This window comes from Rhinoderma darwinii, chromosome 10 (genome assembly GCF_050947455.1).
Source record: "Rhinoderma darwinii isolate aRhiDar2 chromosome 10, aRhiDar2.hap1, whole genome shotgun sequence".
In the NCBI taxonomy this organism is placed as follows: domain Eukaryota; kingdom Metazoa; phylum Chordata; class Amphibia; order Anura; family Rhinodermatidae; genus Rhinoderma; species Rhinoderma darwinii.
This window is the reverse complement of record NC_134696.1, coordinates 49041145-49058352: the sequence shown is the minus strand read 5'-3', so window position 1 is coordinate 49058352 and position 17208 is coordinate 49041145. Positions and strand designations below refer to the sequence as shown.

General features: G+C 38.7%; 1 protein-coding gene across 1 annotated transcript in view; it reads right to left on the bottom strand.

Moving 5' to 3' along the window:
* MYBPC2 (myosin binding protein C2) overlaps positions 1–16577 on the bottom strand; it is a 93044-nt gene extending 76467 nt beyond the window's left edge. Inside the window, exons 1-4 of the mRNA XM_075840811.1 lie at positions 16541–16577; positions 4978–5067; positions 1300–1326; positions 45–122 (exon numbers count right to left, since the gene is read on the bottom strand). Coding sequence (XP_075696926.1) covers positions 45–122; positions 1300–1326; positions 4978–5067; positions 16541–16577 — 232 coding nt within the window. The remainder of the gene's footprint in view (positions 1–44; positions 123–1299; positions 1327–4977; positions 5068–16540) is intronic.
* Positions 16578–17208: the final 631 nt, after the last annotated feature.

The window sequence follows — 17208 nt, the reverse complement described above, 5'->3', positions numbered from 1 at the left end:
GGATACATTCTTATATTCAATGATACCTTTTGTTTCATACCTACCATTTTCCACTGATAAATTTTCTGGTGCCTTAATAAATAATCCTATTAGTTCAGGGGCACGTTCTTCAGGATTTGTGTCTATAATCAAGACAATAACAATATTATAAGTTAGCAAACAACCATAATTATTTTTTCAATACAATTATGAATTAAATCTGTTATAAGAAAACAAGAAAATGGGACCTAGTATTTCAAAGCCAAAAGGAGAGCAGCACTTAGCAGATTGTATCAAGAAAGGGTTATATAATATAATTATAATATTGTCATTTATTGCTTGGAGGGGGTTTTCCAACCTCTAATCTATGTATAATATGTTTTAAATAATGTACCCGACTACAAATTATAACCACTATGGCCCCTATCACAATGTTTGTGATTTGCGTACCTCGTAGAGAACACAAGGTCATTCTCTGGGGTTAAATGAAGAGAGGTTTAATCTCAAAATATGAATGAATTATGGAACCTGCTCCCACATGATTTGGTATTGGCCGACAGAATGGATACATTTAAACAAGGGTTAAATATTTTGCTTGAGTAATACAGTATACAGGGTTATGGGTATTAATTACATAGAATGCTGATCTGGGAATCTGTCCTATTGCTAGTAGGGATCAGGAAGGATTCTTTACACTGTATAGTAAATGGGTCTATGCTGTTCAAGGATGGCTTTTGACCTCCTCTGGTTTGTAAGTATAAAAAGTTGAACTTGATAGACTTTTTCTACCCACTATATAACTATGAGGTACCATTAAATAGTTAGTTTTTTTGCCTATTTCAATAGTGACGTTGAGTCCATTGAAGATAATGCCCTCATGTTTCAGAAATAATGACTTCACAAGGTCAGTTTTGTATGCAGAATTTTTTCATTGTTTTCTCGTCCTTCATTTTGATAGTTGCAGTTGTACGATAACAAGCCTGGTAGATTTGACTGCAGGAAAAAAAATCTGGTCTTATTCCGTTAGATCTTTCTTGTTAGTATGTCTCAGTTTGATTGTAGATGTTCCCTTTTGCTGTAGTTATATATAAAATGGAAATATCTATGGTTTCAAGTATAGTAGGGTCTTGAATAGTACTCATTATCTTGGTTCTCTTCAACATTATTTGATTGCATTCATTTAAAAAAAAAAATAAAAAAATCCAATCCCCAGAACTTCTTCACGCTTTGATATTTCTGGATTTCTTCAGATGTTCATGTTGACTATATCTTTCAGCAGTCTGACAGTATTAGATATTTACCTTTGTGAAGAACACTTACCATCTGGTGGAAGTTCATCAAGGGCTCCTGTAAATCAAAGAATGAAAATTGACACAATAAATGATTAATACAAAAAATAGAAATGAGACCATTTCATGCCACGAGTTCTATACCATCCAATCCTGTTTGCCTGAAGAAGAATCAGGATGTTCATGGAACTAGTGGAAATAACCTGGATTCAAGATATTGAAGGATCTGTGTGCTTTTCTGCCACAGTGAACTTTTCTGTCTTCCTTGATGACATCAGACACTATTCATACCCAACTTGAAAATGTTTCTTCATCCTCATCACCCAACCCAAGAAGTTTTGGAATCTTCGATGACGTCACTGATGACAGTTTGATAACTTTGACATGCAGCCATGCACATTCAGCACATATAATACAAACACACATGTAGTATAGAAACTGCACATAAAACAGATTAAATAATGAATAAATTATTCAATTTTAATAGATTATTAATATATTACAAATATATTAAGAGTGTCAGCTAAACATGTCTTTTTTATGAAAATTGCAATTAAATACTGATGACACAACAAGAGATACAACTTTCAGCAAAAGACAATTCAGTTCATCAGTGCTGATGAAGAGTTAATAAAAATACATTATTGCAGGGCTGGATCAAGGTTTCTGGAGTTCCCTGGGCAAAATAATGTGTAGGATCCCTAATGGCAACAATAAAAGACAGAGGGCACATCGCAATGATCAAAATGGGCCCCCCATATGGTGCCAGGCTTTGCCAAGTATTATAGAAGGGCCTGGTTTTTGTTTCCTCCTCCACAACTTTATCTTCACCCTTGTGGCAATTCTCCACACTGTGGTTTGCTAAAAATGCAGTTGCTCTGTAGATGAGAATACTGCACAGGCTCTCACCACCCAATAGCATTAGGTACGTATGAGTCCAACTAGGACTGGGATCGCTCTACCCAAATATGTATTATCCAAGCATGGTCGGTTTATGTGGTATTTATGGGGGGGGGGGTTCATTTTTTATTTTAGTTTTAAGGATGGGTATAAAGACTATAATCTTAGAACATGTATTCAGCTGAAACTTATTAAAAGGTTGTCAACAGTAGCTGAATCACAAAGAAACTGTGCATAAAATATTACCACTGCAATGACTAGATAATAGTTCTATATAGTGCATAAATAATAATGCCATAGAGTGCACTAATAACAGCACCATACACTGCCCAAATACTAGTATCAGTCAGTGCCCAGGTCCCAATTTTCCAATCCAAGCATCAACAATAAATAATTAATTGAGGAAGATGGTGAAGGCCTTACTTATAACCCAGCTCTGCATTATTATAACCCAACTAAAACATTCAAAACAGGAAAGCATGCACATGAGTATTGATTTTAGATATGCTCTCTGTTGTTAAGCACACTTTTGTGGCATCAATGGGGACATTTATAAAGTCAGTATACTAGAAAAAGCTGGGAACCACTAGAATAAAATCTAAGAAAATGCACAGGGCATATGTTGACCACAATCCCAATAAAATGTACTCTCTTTTCTTGCCACTTTTCAAAAGTGGCGAGAGGAGACAAAAGTCACAAATCATACCACAAATCTGGCGTCTGCCATAATTTGTGACTGTTTTGCGCCAAAATACCAGAGCCAATCAATTGATAAATTCCCTCAATATTGTTTGTTGAGAGTAGTTACAGCAACTTTTTCCTGTGGGGCAGTTTTCATAAATATCCACCATTGTGTCATCGTGTCATCATGAAAAATAGGGTTCTCTCCGATAAATGACGATAAATACCATTAATTGGACTGCTTTAGGGTAAGATTTTTATCCCCACAACAACGACCTGTGTTTGTTTAAAGGGCATATGCACCTTTAAATATCTTCTGACATGGCATTGAAATATGTCAGAAGATTTTATCGGCGGGCTTTCTCAAATTGAGACCATCTATTGCAAAACACAAGAGTTTCTGAAAAACTGTACTTTTTGTAGTAATAAAAATACTGACAAATATTATAAGAAACTAATTTACAATCTTTCCATAAAAAAAAGTTGATGCCCTCTCAAGATTAGAACACTAAAAACATGGAAGGGCCAAAATTTTATATATTTTAAAAAAAAACTAAGTTTGAGTGTAAAAAAATGTTTTTTAAAACTTTTTTAACTTTAAAAAGTACAATAGGCAAACAGATCAAGCAGATGGTGAGATAGATATGAGATACAGTACGAGATGCTACACTGTACAATGGGAACACCTAGAAAAGTCATTTAGCGATAAATAAACTAATGTGTGAAGTTATTTTGTATATAAATAAAGGTTAATTATTAATATTATTATTATCATCATTATCAGGGTTGAAGTGGCCCACCAGAGTACCAGGGGATCTTCTAGTGGGCCAAGCTCTAACACAATAATGGGATCCAAAGGTCATTAAGAAGACAACCCCATAAGGAGGTAACTTTGGAGCTAGTCATAGAATGACTAATAAATAACATATTAGACTTTATCGCCGTGCATATCAAGATTATGATGCAATTAATATTGGACGTGCATGTTATGTATAGATGTTGGGTTAATCCTAAGATTAGATTCTTCTGGTGGGTACAAGTGACTCCTGTGTGACCTTACTATAATCATCATTCCAATTAATTTTTGTTCTCACCAACCAAAAATGCTTATAGCCATTATTACTTGATGTAAAATGTATCCTACATCGTATTGTAAATTTAGATAAAAATTTTTGATATTTAATAAAAACGTTTATTTTTGTGGTGTAATGTAACCACAAATTAGTTTAAGCCATAAAATAAGCCTTTAATTTATAACCTATTTTTTCTATTATTATTATCATTATTATTTTTCCTATTATTATCACATTTCTCCATATTATTGATTGTTTTCTAGAAGAACTATTTCCTAAGGAGCCCTCTTAGCGTGACAAGTAGACAATTTCCTACAATTTACACACTACATCTATTACTTGAATATACTGACGGGCCACATATTGACCACACAATACATAAACCAATACAAACATTTCAACAACTGACAATCTTTGTATATTCAACCACATGTAAAATATAACCGACAGATAAAAGACAAACTAAACCATAACTCAGTGACAGTAAACACTACATTGATCAATAAAACCAGAAAAACAACATAGTCTTTATATTTCAGAGCCAAATTTATTAGATTGTCATCAAACATTTTTTTAAATTCATTATACATCTAGTGCACCAGTTACTTTGTTCTCATTTTCCTATTTTCTTCAGTTCACCTAGTGGGATTTCATCATGATTATTTGTGGTTGTGTCAATGGGACTTTAAAGTGTACCTCCAATTTTTGGAGCTTCATGATGAGATACCTCCTATGGGATATGTAATCAGAATTAGCTACACCGAGCTTTATCTTATAGCTGTCCTCAATTGACTACAATGGATAATTTCAAACTAACCTCCAGGTAGGAGAGTAGCATCTTTGACATGCATACTGCATGGAAGGGATCAGTCAAGGACTTCACTGCCTCCATTTGTTGGTGTCAACTCTAGAAGCTACTGGAAGTCTTCTGCTGTGAGCCCCTATTGGGCCACGTCCAATCAGATCAATTGGGACTTACACCATACCAGTGAAATTTTGGACAAACCACCAAAAATGGAGCTTCAGTGTAATAACACAGTGTTAAATAGTATTACCTTTTGGCTCTTCTTTAGGGACATCTTTTTCAGCTGTTTTTGCCGCCGGCTTTGCAGCTGGTTTTGCAGGACCGGGTCCTTTTTTAATTGCTGAGGAAAAAAAAATGTTGTAAATAATTAAACCTTATTACTCGGTAACATGTATATCATCATATAATAATATTATTGTAATATGCAATATGTATGTACAGTGAAACCTCTTTGAAACAACCATTCAAAATTGGACAAAAATGTGGTTTTCTAGGGGTGCTCTTTTCAAAGAACATGACCAGCATGTATATTATATGGTGGAACAGAAAATCTGTCTAGGGTAATCTGGTCTGAATAAAGGGGTGGTCTTCTCAAATTGGTGGTCTTTTGGAGAGCTTTCAATGTATAGATACAGTACTGTGCAAACGTTTTAGGCAGAAGTGGAAAAATGCTGCAAAGTAAAAATGCTTTTAAAAATAGAAGTGTTAATAGTTTTTTCTTATCAATTAACAAAATACAAAGTGAATGAACAGAAGAGAAATCTAAATCAAATCAATATTTGGTGTGACCACCCTTTGCCTCTAAAACAGCATCAATTCTTCTAGATACACTTGCACAAAGTCTTCACAAAGGATTTTGTAGGATTATAGTCAAGTGTATGATTAACCAATTATACCAAACAGATGATAATGATCATCATTTTCATATGTAGGTTGACAGAAACAGCTGTGTAGGAGAATTAAAACTGGGTGAAAAACAGCACAAACTCTGCTAAGAAAGGTGGGTTTATATCACAGATCCACCATGGCAAAACTGAGCACAGCAACAAGACACAAGGTAACTATACTGCATCAGCAAGGTCTATCCCAGGCAATGATTTCAAAGCAGACTGGGGTTTCAAGATGTACGAAGCACAAAGAATGGGCAACGTTGAGGACTTAGTGCAGCAGATCATAGACACATCATGCTTACTTCCCTTCAAAATCGGAAGGTGTCCAGCAGTACCATCAGCTCAGAACTGACAGAAACCAGTGGGACCCAGGTACACCCCTTTACTGTTCGGAGAAGTCTGGCCAGAAGTGGTATTCCTGGTAGAATTGCGGCCAAAAAGCCATACCTTCGACATGGGAACAAGGCCAAGCGGCTCAACTATGCCAATAGCAGCAGGTTCTCTGGACTGATGAGTCAAAATTTGAACCGTTTGGCTGGAACAGAAGGCAGTTTGTTCGCCGAAGGGCTGGAGATTGGTACAATAATGAGTGTCTACAGGCAACAGTGAAGCATGGTGGAGGTTCCTTGCAAGTTTGGGACTGCATTTTGGAGTTGGGGATTTGGTCAGGATTAATGGTGTTCTCGATGCTGAGAAATACAGGCAGATTCTTATCCATCATGCAATACCATCAGGGAGGCGTCTGATTGGCTCCAAAAATTTATTCTGCAGCAGGACTACGACCCGAAACACACAGCCAATGTCATTAAAAACTCTCTTCAATGTAAAGAAGAACAAGGATCCCTAAAAGTAATGATATGGCCCCCACAGAGCCCTGATCTCAATATTATTGAGTCTGTCTGGGATTAAAAGAAGAGACAGATGGATTTGAGGAAACCTACATCCACAACCTACATCCACAGAAGATCTGAGGTTAGTTCTCCTAGATGTTTGGAACACCCTCCCTGCCGCGTTCCTTCATAATCTGTGTGCAAGTGTACCTCGAAAAATTGATGCTGTTTTGAAAGCAAAGGGTGGCCAACACAAATATTGGTTTGATGTAGATTTCTCTTCTGTTTATTCACTTTGCATTTTGTTTATTCATAAGTAAAATCTTTTAACACTTCAATTTTTGAAAGCTTTCTTACTTTGCAGCATTTTTCCACAATTGCCTAAAACTTTTGCACAGTACTGTATAAATGTGTGTATATATATATAAATGTATATATCAATTTTCCATCATTTATTCCCAGATTTAACTTTGGAAATATCATCTAGCGTTATTACTACTACATATTATTAGTGCTAACATAGTATCCCACAGCAATGACACATTTCATAGTACTTAGTATTACCCTGTTGTGTTGCCTTTAATATTTACTTGTTTCCTCTGACTGTATTGCACCAAGTCATTCTCTATAAAAAGACACAGTAAATGTGTGAATCTATTTTATTACATTGGGGACAGGTGACTGACTCGCTAAATCTCCCAGAAATCCTTCTGACCACTGGCAGAGAAGGAGAGAAAATGCTAAGCAAAGCTGTCAAAAATACAGCTCAACAGTGGCTGGCTGAAAGCAAACTGAGTATCAGACTTCTGTGACAGATGCTTAGAGAAGAAGATGGGTAAATCAAAGGTCCAAGCTACTACTTGTTCTTTCTACTGTCTTAGATAATCTCAATTTCTTGTCTTAGTTATGTAATTATTCTTTATTATTCTGTGTACCGCTTAGTATTTTTAAAGTTGGCAGCATTGCGCCAAGAGATCAGAGGGATTTGTGTGATGGTCTATGCCCCTTCAGCTTTTGTGGACTCCAAGCATTTTAAATCATATGTAAAATAATGGTAAGGTAATTCATGTAATACAGAGATACTTTTGTGAGAAGATGTAAGTTAAAATTTAAAGAGAACCTGTCACTACTTTATTAATGCCCAATCTCCTAACTAATCTGTTAGGTGCTGTCATTCTGATGAAAATTGTATCCCAAAAACTTTTATTATTTAATTTATGAGATTTTTTTCTAAATATACTAGTCAAAGGGGCGGTAACACTGCTCTTTCTCTTTGGGCGGGGATTGTGTTGTTAGTGTGATGCTGTCCAATCAGTGTCTTACAGCTTCTCCCCTTCCTGCACAGCGTGATCTCAGCTTCAATAGCGAAATCACGCTGTGTTACACTTCTGGCCGCAGCTCCTACAACCGTCTTCCTGGATGAGCGCTGAGTCGTTGTGTTGAAGGAGCTGCAGCCAGAAATGTAAACACAACATTACCACCCCTATGGCTAGTATAGCTTCATTTGCATTTTTGGAAAAATGCTCATAACTTTTAAAAATATTAAACGTTTTTGGATAAAATTTTCACTGGAATTATCAGTGTAACAGCACGTATGAGATTAGTTAGGAGATTGGGCATTAATAAAGTTGTGACAGAGCCTCTATATGGGAAGATACAGCTCCTACAATGGTATTCACTTCCCTCTCCAGAAAGTTTTCATGCTTATTTGTGTAACATTGAGGAGTAACTAGACATTATCTGACATTGATCAACAGAAAAATATCAAAGTGAAAACAAATTACAATCATTAGATACAAAATAGGTGAATGCATCGCTATACAATTACAGCCTTAGATATTGCAATTGTCTTCAATTCTTCTTTGCATCAGTGTTAAGGCTCTGTCAAGTTGCATGAGGACTTGAACAAACAGGTTAAAGGGTTTATCCAGGGCACCCAAAGAAAACAATTCCACAAAGCCACCTGCAAACACCTTCACTAGTAGTTTGAGTGGCCAAAAACATAATTTGACATTACTTCTAGCACCCCAATGTTATGCCAAAGCAGCTTGTTATCTTTTGGGAATGAGGCGGTACTTGCAGTTTAAACTTGTGCTGTAAAACTACAAATCCCAGGATCCTCTTCTTTCCCCTGTGCTCCTATATCCCCGCCCACATTGTGCATGAACTGGGCAGTGTGCTGCCGAGAGAGCGGAGTGGAAAAAGGGGGCAGGCTTGCTTCCTCAACAGCGTCACTGTGCCAGCCCCCAAGCAGTCATGTGACTTGCTGACGTGCCAATGCGAAAACCATCTTGGTCACGTGGGCCTGTGTCGCCACATCATCACTGCTGAATGCACTACAGGACTGGGAACATGTGACTGTGTTCTTAGTCCGCGAACGGGCAGACTTTAATAAGAAGTATATTAGTAAGTTACCTAATATAGAGTTATTGGATAATTGCCATATAATTTTATGGTACTGGATAACCCCTTTAAGTCCAGCCACAAACTTTCACTAGTGTAGGTTTCCACAACCTACCGAAAGAAGTATTTCCAAAGCATGGCCATCATCATTCTTTATGGTAGGGTTGGTAAGTTCTTGGTAGGTTGTTTTGGATTTTATGACCAAAAATCTAAACTTTGGTCTCATCAGACCATGGAACCTATCTACTCGATTTTAGGGTCTTTACATAATTTCAACAATGATTTTCTTTTTGCCACTCACATAAAGCTGTCACTAAGAAAACACCTGGGCAACAGTTAGCGTATACATAATATATTCTATCTCAGATTCAATCTCCATCATAGCTCTCTCGGTGGCCTCCTTCACTGGACAGTCTGCTCTACATTTAGACATAGACGTCCTTCACGCTACATTCAGGAGATCAATTCTCTTATATGTATTTTTTCTTCAGCAGTGGGGCCAGATCCTAATACAAAGGAGAAGAAAATGTTTGGGAATGTTTCCCTTCTCTTTGTACTAAGATCTGTTCCCACTTTTGGAGAAAAAAGACGAGTAGGAGAACATAGCATGAACACAGCCTCAACTGTATTCTAATGTTCAGTGACTTGGCATTGTTTCCGAACTGGTACTTCTCAATAACCTTGTCACAGACTTGCTCGGATTATTCTTTTACCAGGGCACTGGCTCATGAGCAATTGTATTGTCCAGACCTGTGTATCAATCCTATGGGGCTTCTAAAAACAACTCTGTTACAGTGATTATTTGGTTGTGTCATACTAAATAAGTTATTAGCATTCAGTTATTCTACCATGAAAGTCAATGAAAATATGCAATAATTAAGATTACTCTTCTGCATGGAATGATTTTTTTTCATGTAGTAAGGGGTAGAATATGGGACTGGATTATGTGCTTATGTTATGTTCTCGGATGAATGGTGCAAGCATGGAAGTATTCCAACCCACGTTACCCACCTCTCCTGCTTTTATGGTTCTCAAGATGCTCTATTAGGAAATTCCATCATGTCTATTGACATAATCCTAGAGAACCCTTTTAATGCAAATATCTAATTTCTAAAGGATCAGCTCCTAATATAGTATATCATAGTGCTGAACCATCAGATAAGGAGACCTATTAACTGCTCTCCCTTCCAACAAGTGCTCTCCCTTCCAATAAGACTCCCACTCTTTACCTCATACCCCTTCATAGAATGTTTTAAATAAGCCTTGGTATGCTAGTAGAGCACTCAGGTTCCAAACGCGTTACATACAGTGAAATAGATAGAGTTCCCTGCACGTCCTCCCATCCTTCCTTATTTCTGCTCTCTGAGATATCCAAGACCAGAGGCAGCTGCTGGAGTTTTTGTGCGTTCAGGCTGGTACAGAGACGAGCAGCTCAACCTAGACTGAACCTTGTCTTACATGCTTATCATTTCTAAACCACTGCAGATTAAAGAGTGGAGATCTGTTATGTTTAGAGGGAATGAAAACCTTTCATCCACTTGCAAAGGATTATCCACTGAAGCCCCATGTATTTCTATGTATCTTGTATATATCTTGTAGAGTTAAGGCCCTTCTACACCGGTCGATAATCGGTCGGTGCAGCGAGCGCCAATCAACGAGACATCGTTGATCAGCGCTCGTTTGCTCCTTTCACACTGAGCTATGGATGGGGACGAGCGGTCGTTACTATGAACGCTAGTCCCCATACATTATTATCATGTCGGCAGCGCATCTGCCTGTTTACACAGGGAGATGTGCTGCCGACAACGATAATATTTAACTTTTTTTAAAACGGTACAACCAGCAGATGATCGAGCGTTTGCTCTTTCATCTGCTGATCGCTGCCCTATTCACGTTCTATGAACGCTTGTCTGCCGGATAATTGCCCACTGTAAAACCCTCTTAATTCTTTGTAGTTTCCGTATGTGCACATACCATTAGAATTTAGTTTTGTAAACCATAACATAATGTTGTAGCTTGTCTCTCCATTATTGGTTTGATTTTTTTTTTTTGTATTCTAGCATGTACTGCAAAAACATGACCTGGGTAGTAGTTTATATATTGTATAACTTAAAATTCAAGAAAAATGGGTGCATCTGTACTGGTCAGTGGAGTCTACAGACATTAGTAGTCCCTGCTCCGTAGGCATACTGATAAAGTCATGAAGGTTATGAGATTACAGCACGATTGGTTTCTGAACATAGATGAGTATTATATTATTATAGTGAATATCATTGTTGCCTTGCAGCCATGCAGTTATGACTTTAGTGCCAACATGGGATCTAAAGATGTCCCTAGAGATTAGACAGAAAATAGTTGTCAGATGAACGGCAGATAAGACTGACTACCTAACAAAAAATTCACTTTGACACAAAAGACAGTTTAGTCATCATCACCACCTAGAGTCACTGAATACTATATCTGCTAATGAATACATATACATTGAAATGTGTCAGTAACTTTTGAACACCATTTCATAACATGCAGTCATTCTATAGGAATCTTCAGTAGAGTAGAAATGGATGGAATGCAATATGAGTCTTATTCTGCCATATCAAGTCATGAGAGGGAGTCTCATGTGGCAAATACTTATCCAGTCTATCTGCCACTAATTAAAGAATCCACAACTGAACGCTTCTACTCCTTAAGTGACCTCCCTCCTCTTTGACTACAGTCTGACCTTTTGATCCCCTTCTCCGATTGCTGTCTTTCTGGGTCCTTGCCTAATTGGGACAGATAGTTCTGGGCAACAGTCTGTTTATTAAACATGCAACCAAGATATAATTAGCTGTTTACTGAAAAGTTGATCAGACAGGTTGTTTTTTTTCTTGTGCAATTTCCTACTTTATTCTGCGATAAGGAGAAAGTGTCCGACTGTTCATCTTTTCCCACCTCTATACAATTAATAGGATGTGCACTTTGGACAATTCCTTTTTGTTAGAAGGTTCCTCAGACAATAAGCTGATCAGAGGGTGTCCTGCTGATGGAACCCCCAACAATCAACAGTATGTGGTAAAATGTCAGCAAGTGCTCAATTCCCCTGCAGCGCCACCACAGGAGAAATTAAGAATTACATAATTCCCATCGAATATGGTGAATCTATGTAACGCACGGTCATGCTGGGTCCTCCACAACCAGAAATGCTCTTTTCAGCAGTTATCCGCTCTGGCTGATAGATGAGGGTCCTAAATGGGAGACTCCGTTCTATTAATTTAGCATTTCCTAAAAAGGTATTTCAAATTAGTTTTCCCGACAACTCAATTAACATGTATTTTAATAGACAAATTGCTCATTATAATTTTCATCTGAGAGATCTTTGATTTTTTAGACAAAAACAGACAATCATCCTATTTGTATATGGTTAGTAGAGGATATATATGCTAAGCAGGACTAGTTCTTAGGGTAGGGACACACGTAGCAGCCCCTGTCCGGCCGAGGTTTCTACAGATAAAATTGCTGTTTACCTGCAGAGATTAAGCCCTTAATGAGAACCGTATAGTATTACCGTGTTTCCCCGATAGTAAGACACCCCCGATTGTAAGACGTATCGGGGGTTTCAGGGGGGTCGGCTAATATAAGCCGTACCCCGAAAGTAAGACATATGTCTTACTTTCGGGGAAACACGGGGGTATTGCCGCCTCCTGCCCACTTCCACTCCCACTTAACGCCGAAGGACGGATATATCCGTCCTCAGCAGCTGCTAGTTCGCGCAGGAGGACGGATATATCCGTCCTGTGATGGCGCGGGTACTGAAACTGTACCCACGCGATCAGCGGCAGGAGCACGGCTGTTATACACAGCCTGGCTCCTGCTGCAACTGCCGGAATCGAAGCGCGCGCCGATTCCGGCAGTTTAACCCATTAAATGCCGCTGTCAATAGTGACAGCGGCATTTAATGTGTTTGACAGAGGGGGGAGCTCCCTCTGTCACCCGATCGGCGCCCCCGCAAACAAATCGCGGGTCGCCGTCGGGTTTCCATGACAGCCGGGGGTCTAACAAAGACCCCCAGGTCTGCCTTCAGCATCTGCCTGTTAGGCGATGCCGGAGGCATGACCTAATAGGTTGCCTGTCAGTTTTACACTGACAGGCAATAATGCTTCGGTATACTAAGTATACCAAAGCATTATATATGCGATCGGCACATCGCATAGTGAAGTCCCCTGGTGGGACAAAAAAAAAAAATGTAAAACAGTTAAATAAAGTTTGTGAAAAAAAAAATAAAAAAAAAATATATATTTTTTTCAATATAAGACATACCCCGAAAATAAGACATAGTGGGGCTTTTGGGGATAAAAAGAAAGTAAGACACTGTCTTACTTTCGGGGAAACACGGTATTACGGCGGCCGTTCGGGGTAGTTCATCTGAAGCGCCGCCTTTTGACGGTGGCATCTCAAAAGAACTTGTCTCGCATCGGGCGGTGATCTCCTGAAGCCCGTTCTGTTGCGAACAGCCTCGGGCTTCAGGGCAACCACAAGCAGTGGTCTCCGATCATATTTAACCCCTCAGATGCGGCGCTCAATAACGAGCTTTTGGAGGGAGGGGGCTCCCTCTCCTACCCCACTGACATCCCGCGGTGCAATCGCGGTGTGTCAATGGTTTCTATGGCAGCCGGGGGCCTAACAAAGGCTCCCAGGTCTGCCTCTAGTGATTGCATGTTAGGCCATGCCAAAGGTATGGTCTAACAGATGCCTGTTAGTTTTACACTGACAGGCAATAATACAATGCAATACTGGAGTATTTCAGGGTATTATAAAAGCGATCAAAAGATCGCACAGTAAAGTCCCCTAGTGGGACTAAAAAAAAAGTTTAAAAGGCTTAAGAAAGTTTGAAATAAATAAATAAAAAGTCCCAAGTAAAAAAAATTAAAACCCACTTTTTCCCCCTTACCAAATACTTTATTATGAAAAAAAGTAAATAATTACACATATTTGGTATCGCCGCGTCCGTAATGACCCCAACTGTAAAACAATTACATTATTTAACTTGCACGGTGAACGCTGTAAAAACTAAAATAAAAAACAACGTCAGAATTGCTATTTTATGTTCATCCTGCCTTCAAAAAGATTTGATAAAAAGTGATCAAAAACTCGCATGTACTCCAAAATTGTACCAATACAAACTGCAAGTTGTCCCGCAAAAAAAAAGCCGCATAGGCGGAAAAATAAAAAAGTTATGGCTCTTCAAATATGGAAACACAAAAACAAATAATTTTGAAAAAAAAGTGTTTTTACTGTGTAAAAGTAGTAAAACATAAAAAAAACTTTATAAATATGGTATCGCCGCAATCGTAACGACTTGCTGAATAAAGTTATTATGTTATTTATACCACAAGGTAAACGGCGTAAATTTAAGATGCAAAAAAAGAATGGTGAAATTTCCATTTTTTTTACTCTACCCCACCAAAAAAGTCAATAAAAAGTTAATCAATAACATATATGTACCCCAAAATGGTGCTATTAAAAAATACAACTTGTCCCACAAAAACATTGTCCTTATACAGCTATGTCGACGGAAAAATAAAGAAGTTATATCTCTTTGAATGCGACGATGGAAAAACCTTAAACAATCATTTGAAAACCGCTCTGATTTGTGCAAAAACGCAATATGGTGCAGTTTTTGGCAAATAGAGTTGACAGGAAGCCTGGCAGCACTTGATTAATCTTACAATTAATGTATTATATATTTATTTTTTCATTTTAATATTTTATGTCTATGAACGTGTTTCTCAGCATTAACTTGACAGTAGATCCAGCGAAAATTGATGAGACCAGTTAACAAGTATCTAATACGTATTGGCAATATTGCATAGATTTTGGTATATGTACAATTTTGCAGGGTTAAAGAGGCTCTGTCACCAGATTTTGCAGCCCCTATCTGCTATTGCAGCAGATCGGCGCTGCAATGTAGATTACAGTAACGTTTTTATTTTTAAAAAACGAGCATTTTTGACCAAGTTATGACCATTTTCGTATTTATGCAAATGAGGCTTGCAAAAGTACAACTGGGCGTGTTGAAAAGTAAAAGTACAACTGTGCGTGTATTATGTGCGTACATCGGGGCGTGTTTACTACTTTTACTAGCTGGGCGTTGTGTATAGAAGTATCATCCACTTCTCTTCAGAACGCCCAGCTTCTGGCAGTGCAGACACAGCCGTGTTCTCCAGAGATCACGCTGTGTTGTCACTCACAGGTCCTGCATCGTGTCAGACGAGCGAGGACACATCGGCACCAGAGGCTTCAGTTGATTCTGCAGCAGCATCGGCGTTTGCAGGTAAGTCGATGTAGCTACTTACCTGCAAATGCTGATGCTGCTGCAGAATCATCTGTAGCCTCTGGTGCCGATGTGGCCGACACGATGCAGGACCTGTGAGTGACGTCACAGATCTGCACTGCCAGAAGCTGGGCGTTCTGAAGAGAAGTGGATGATACTTCTCGTCAGAACGCCCAGCTAGTAAAAGTAGTAAACACGCCCCGATGTACGCACATAATACACGCCCACTTGGACTTTTACTTTTCAACACGCCCAGTTGTACTTTTGCAAGCCTCATTTGCATAAATATGAAAATGGTCATAACTTGGCCAAAAATGCTCGTTTTTTAAAAATAAAAACGTTACTGTAATCTACATTGCAGCGCCTATCTGCTGCAATAGCAGATAGGGGCTGCAAAATCTGGTGACAGAGCCTCTTTAAATCCATATGACTTTACAATATCGGCTTTTCAGAACATCTTTTCATAATATATATATATATTTCTTTGAATATTCTCCATCAATAGCAATAATAAAAATGTTTGACATTTAACCTCCAATCATCACATACTCTGTCTATATACATCAGGGTAATGGAATCTGGAAATGGGAGATCTTGCTTGCACTAAAAAAAGATCATGTGACAGTATACTAAGATTTCTATCACCACACATATCATATCAGGGTCTGAAAAGAAAAGTATCACTCGCAGCATTGGGCTTGGGTGTCTTTGGCGACTAGGGAAATGTATTGCAAGGATTTTCTGGTTTAGCCAACCAATGTTATATACCCTATTAGGGTGGATTCACACACAGCAGATTTTATGGCAGTAATTTCAGTTACTGAAAATCAGTTCCATTCACCTGAATGGGATTATATATGCAGCAAGCACTTGAATTTCGGCAAGTTCTATTTAAATAATGAAATTTATTTTCAGTCGCAGAAAGCTCTGCAACAGGTTCTAGCTCATCACATAAATAAATCAGGATTAATACCATGAGGACTAGAGGAACACAAGAGCTTGTTTTATGAACAGATTGTATCAGCTATGTTTTGGTGCCTACACAGTAGTGTCAGCTATATGTCAGTACCGTATAGCTCCTACAGGCCTTGCCAATTCACATTCCCAGATCCTTCAATGACAGAATTACTTCCCTCTTTACCAAGTATATTTGGAATAACGAATCACATTTTCAACTATGGTTCCTCATAGATCATTTGCGTGTTACCCATTAGCGTTGAATGACTCCTGGCCCTCCCTGGACTCTCTGAGCAACATTTCAGATCCAAGCCCACTTGGCTTTGGATGGCAAATCAACTCTTTCCCTCCTCCATTCTGCTTTACTCACTCTAAAACACCTCTAGAAGTTTTCCACTCTAACAAGGGCCCAACGAGACTTACCCTGTCTCCAATTTATACCATGTTGACGTCCCCCCATCCCTTTCCTATGCAAATAGTAGAGGGGACCTGAACCTGTAAATTTATTTTACTCTAATAGTGAGACAGTACTGCTTAGCGCATGGGCTTTTCTATCTCCAGCCAAGACCAAGAGAGCTATAAAATTCTCGTTAGATGGTATTGAGTCCCTGAGCATGGCCGGATGTAGACCGGAGCAGCAGCAATAGTGGTGAGCTCCGTGAACCAGCGGGATTAAAGAGATTCAAATCGGGCACATATCTCCTGCTCCAGGCACCAAAAGTCTCAGTACAGACAGCTAAGAAGGTCAGGCATCAGTCATGCCGAGATCAACCCGAAGAAAACCAGGAGGCCCTACAAAATTAACCTCCTTCTTCACTGGTGCTGTAACCTCCCAAAATGGCGCTCGGCAAGGCGGCGCAGCAGCATCCACACTGAAGAAAACATCAACTAAGCAGTCATCTCCTAATTCCAGCGCTGAACACAGCTTTGAAAGGGATAATAGCTTTCAGAACAAACAAGGTGAGATCTGTAAACGTTCTCCCTCCTTTACTGCATCTGATTTTCCTAAACGTGTGAGTAATTTTACTTATATCCACTCACCTAGAAGCGACTTATCCACTCATAATAATTTTCCTCCTGATCACCCTGTC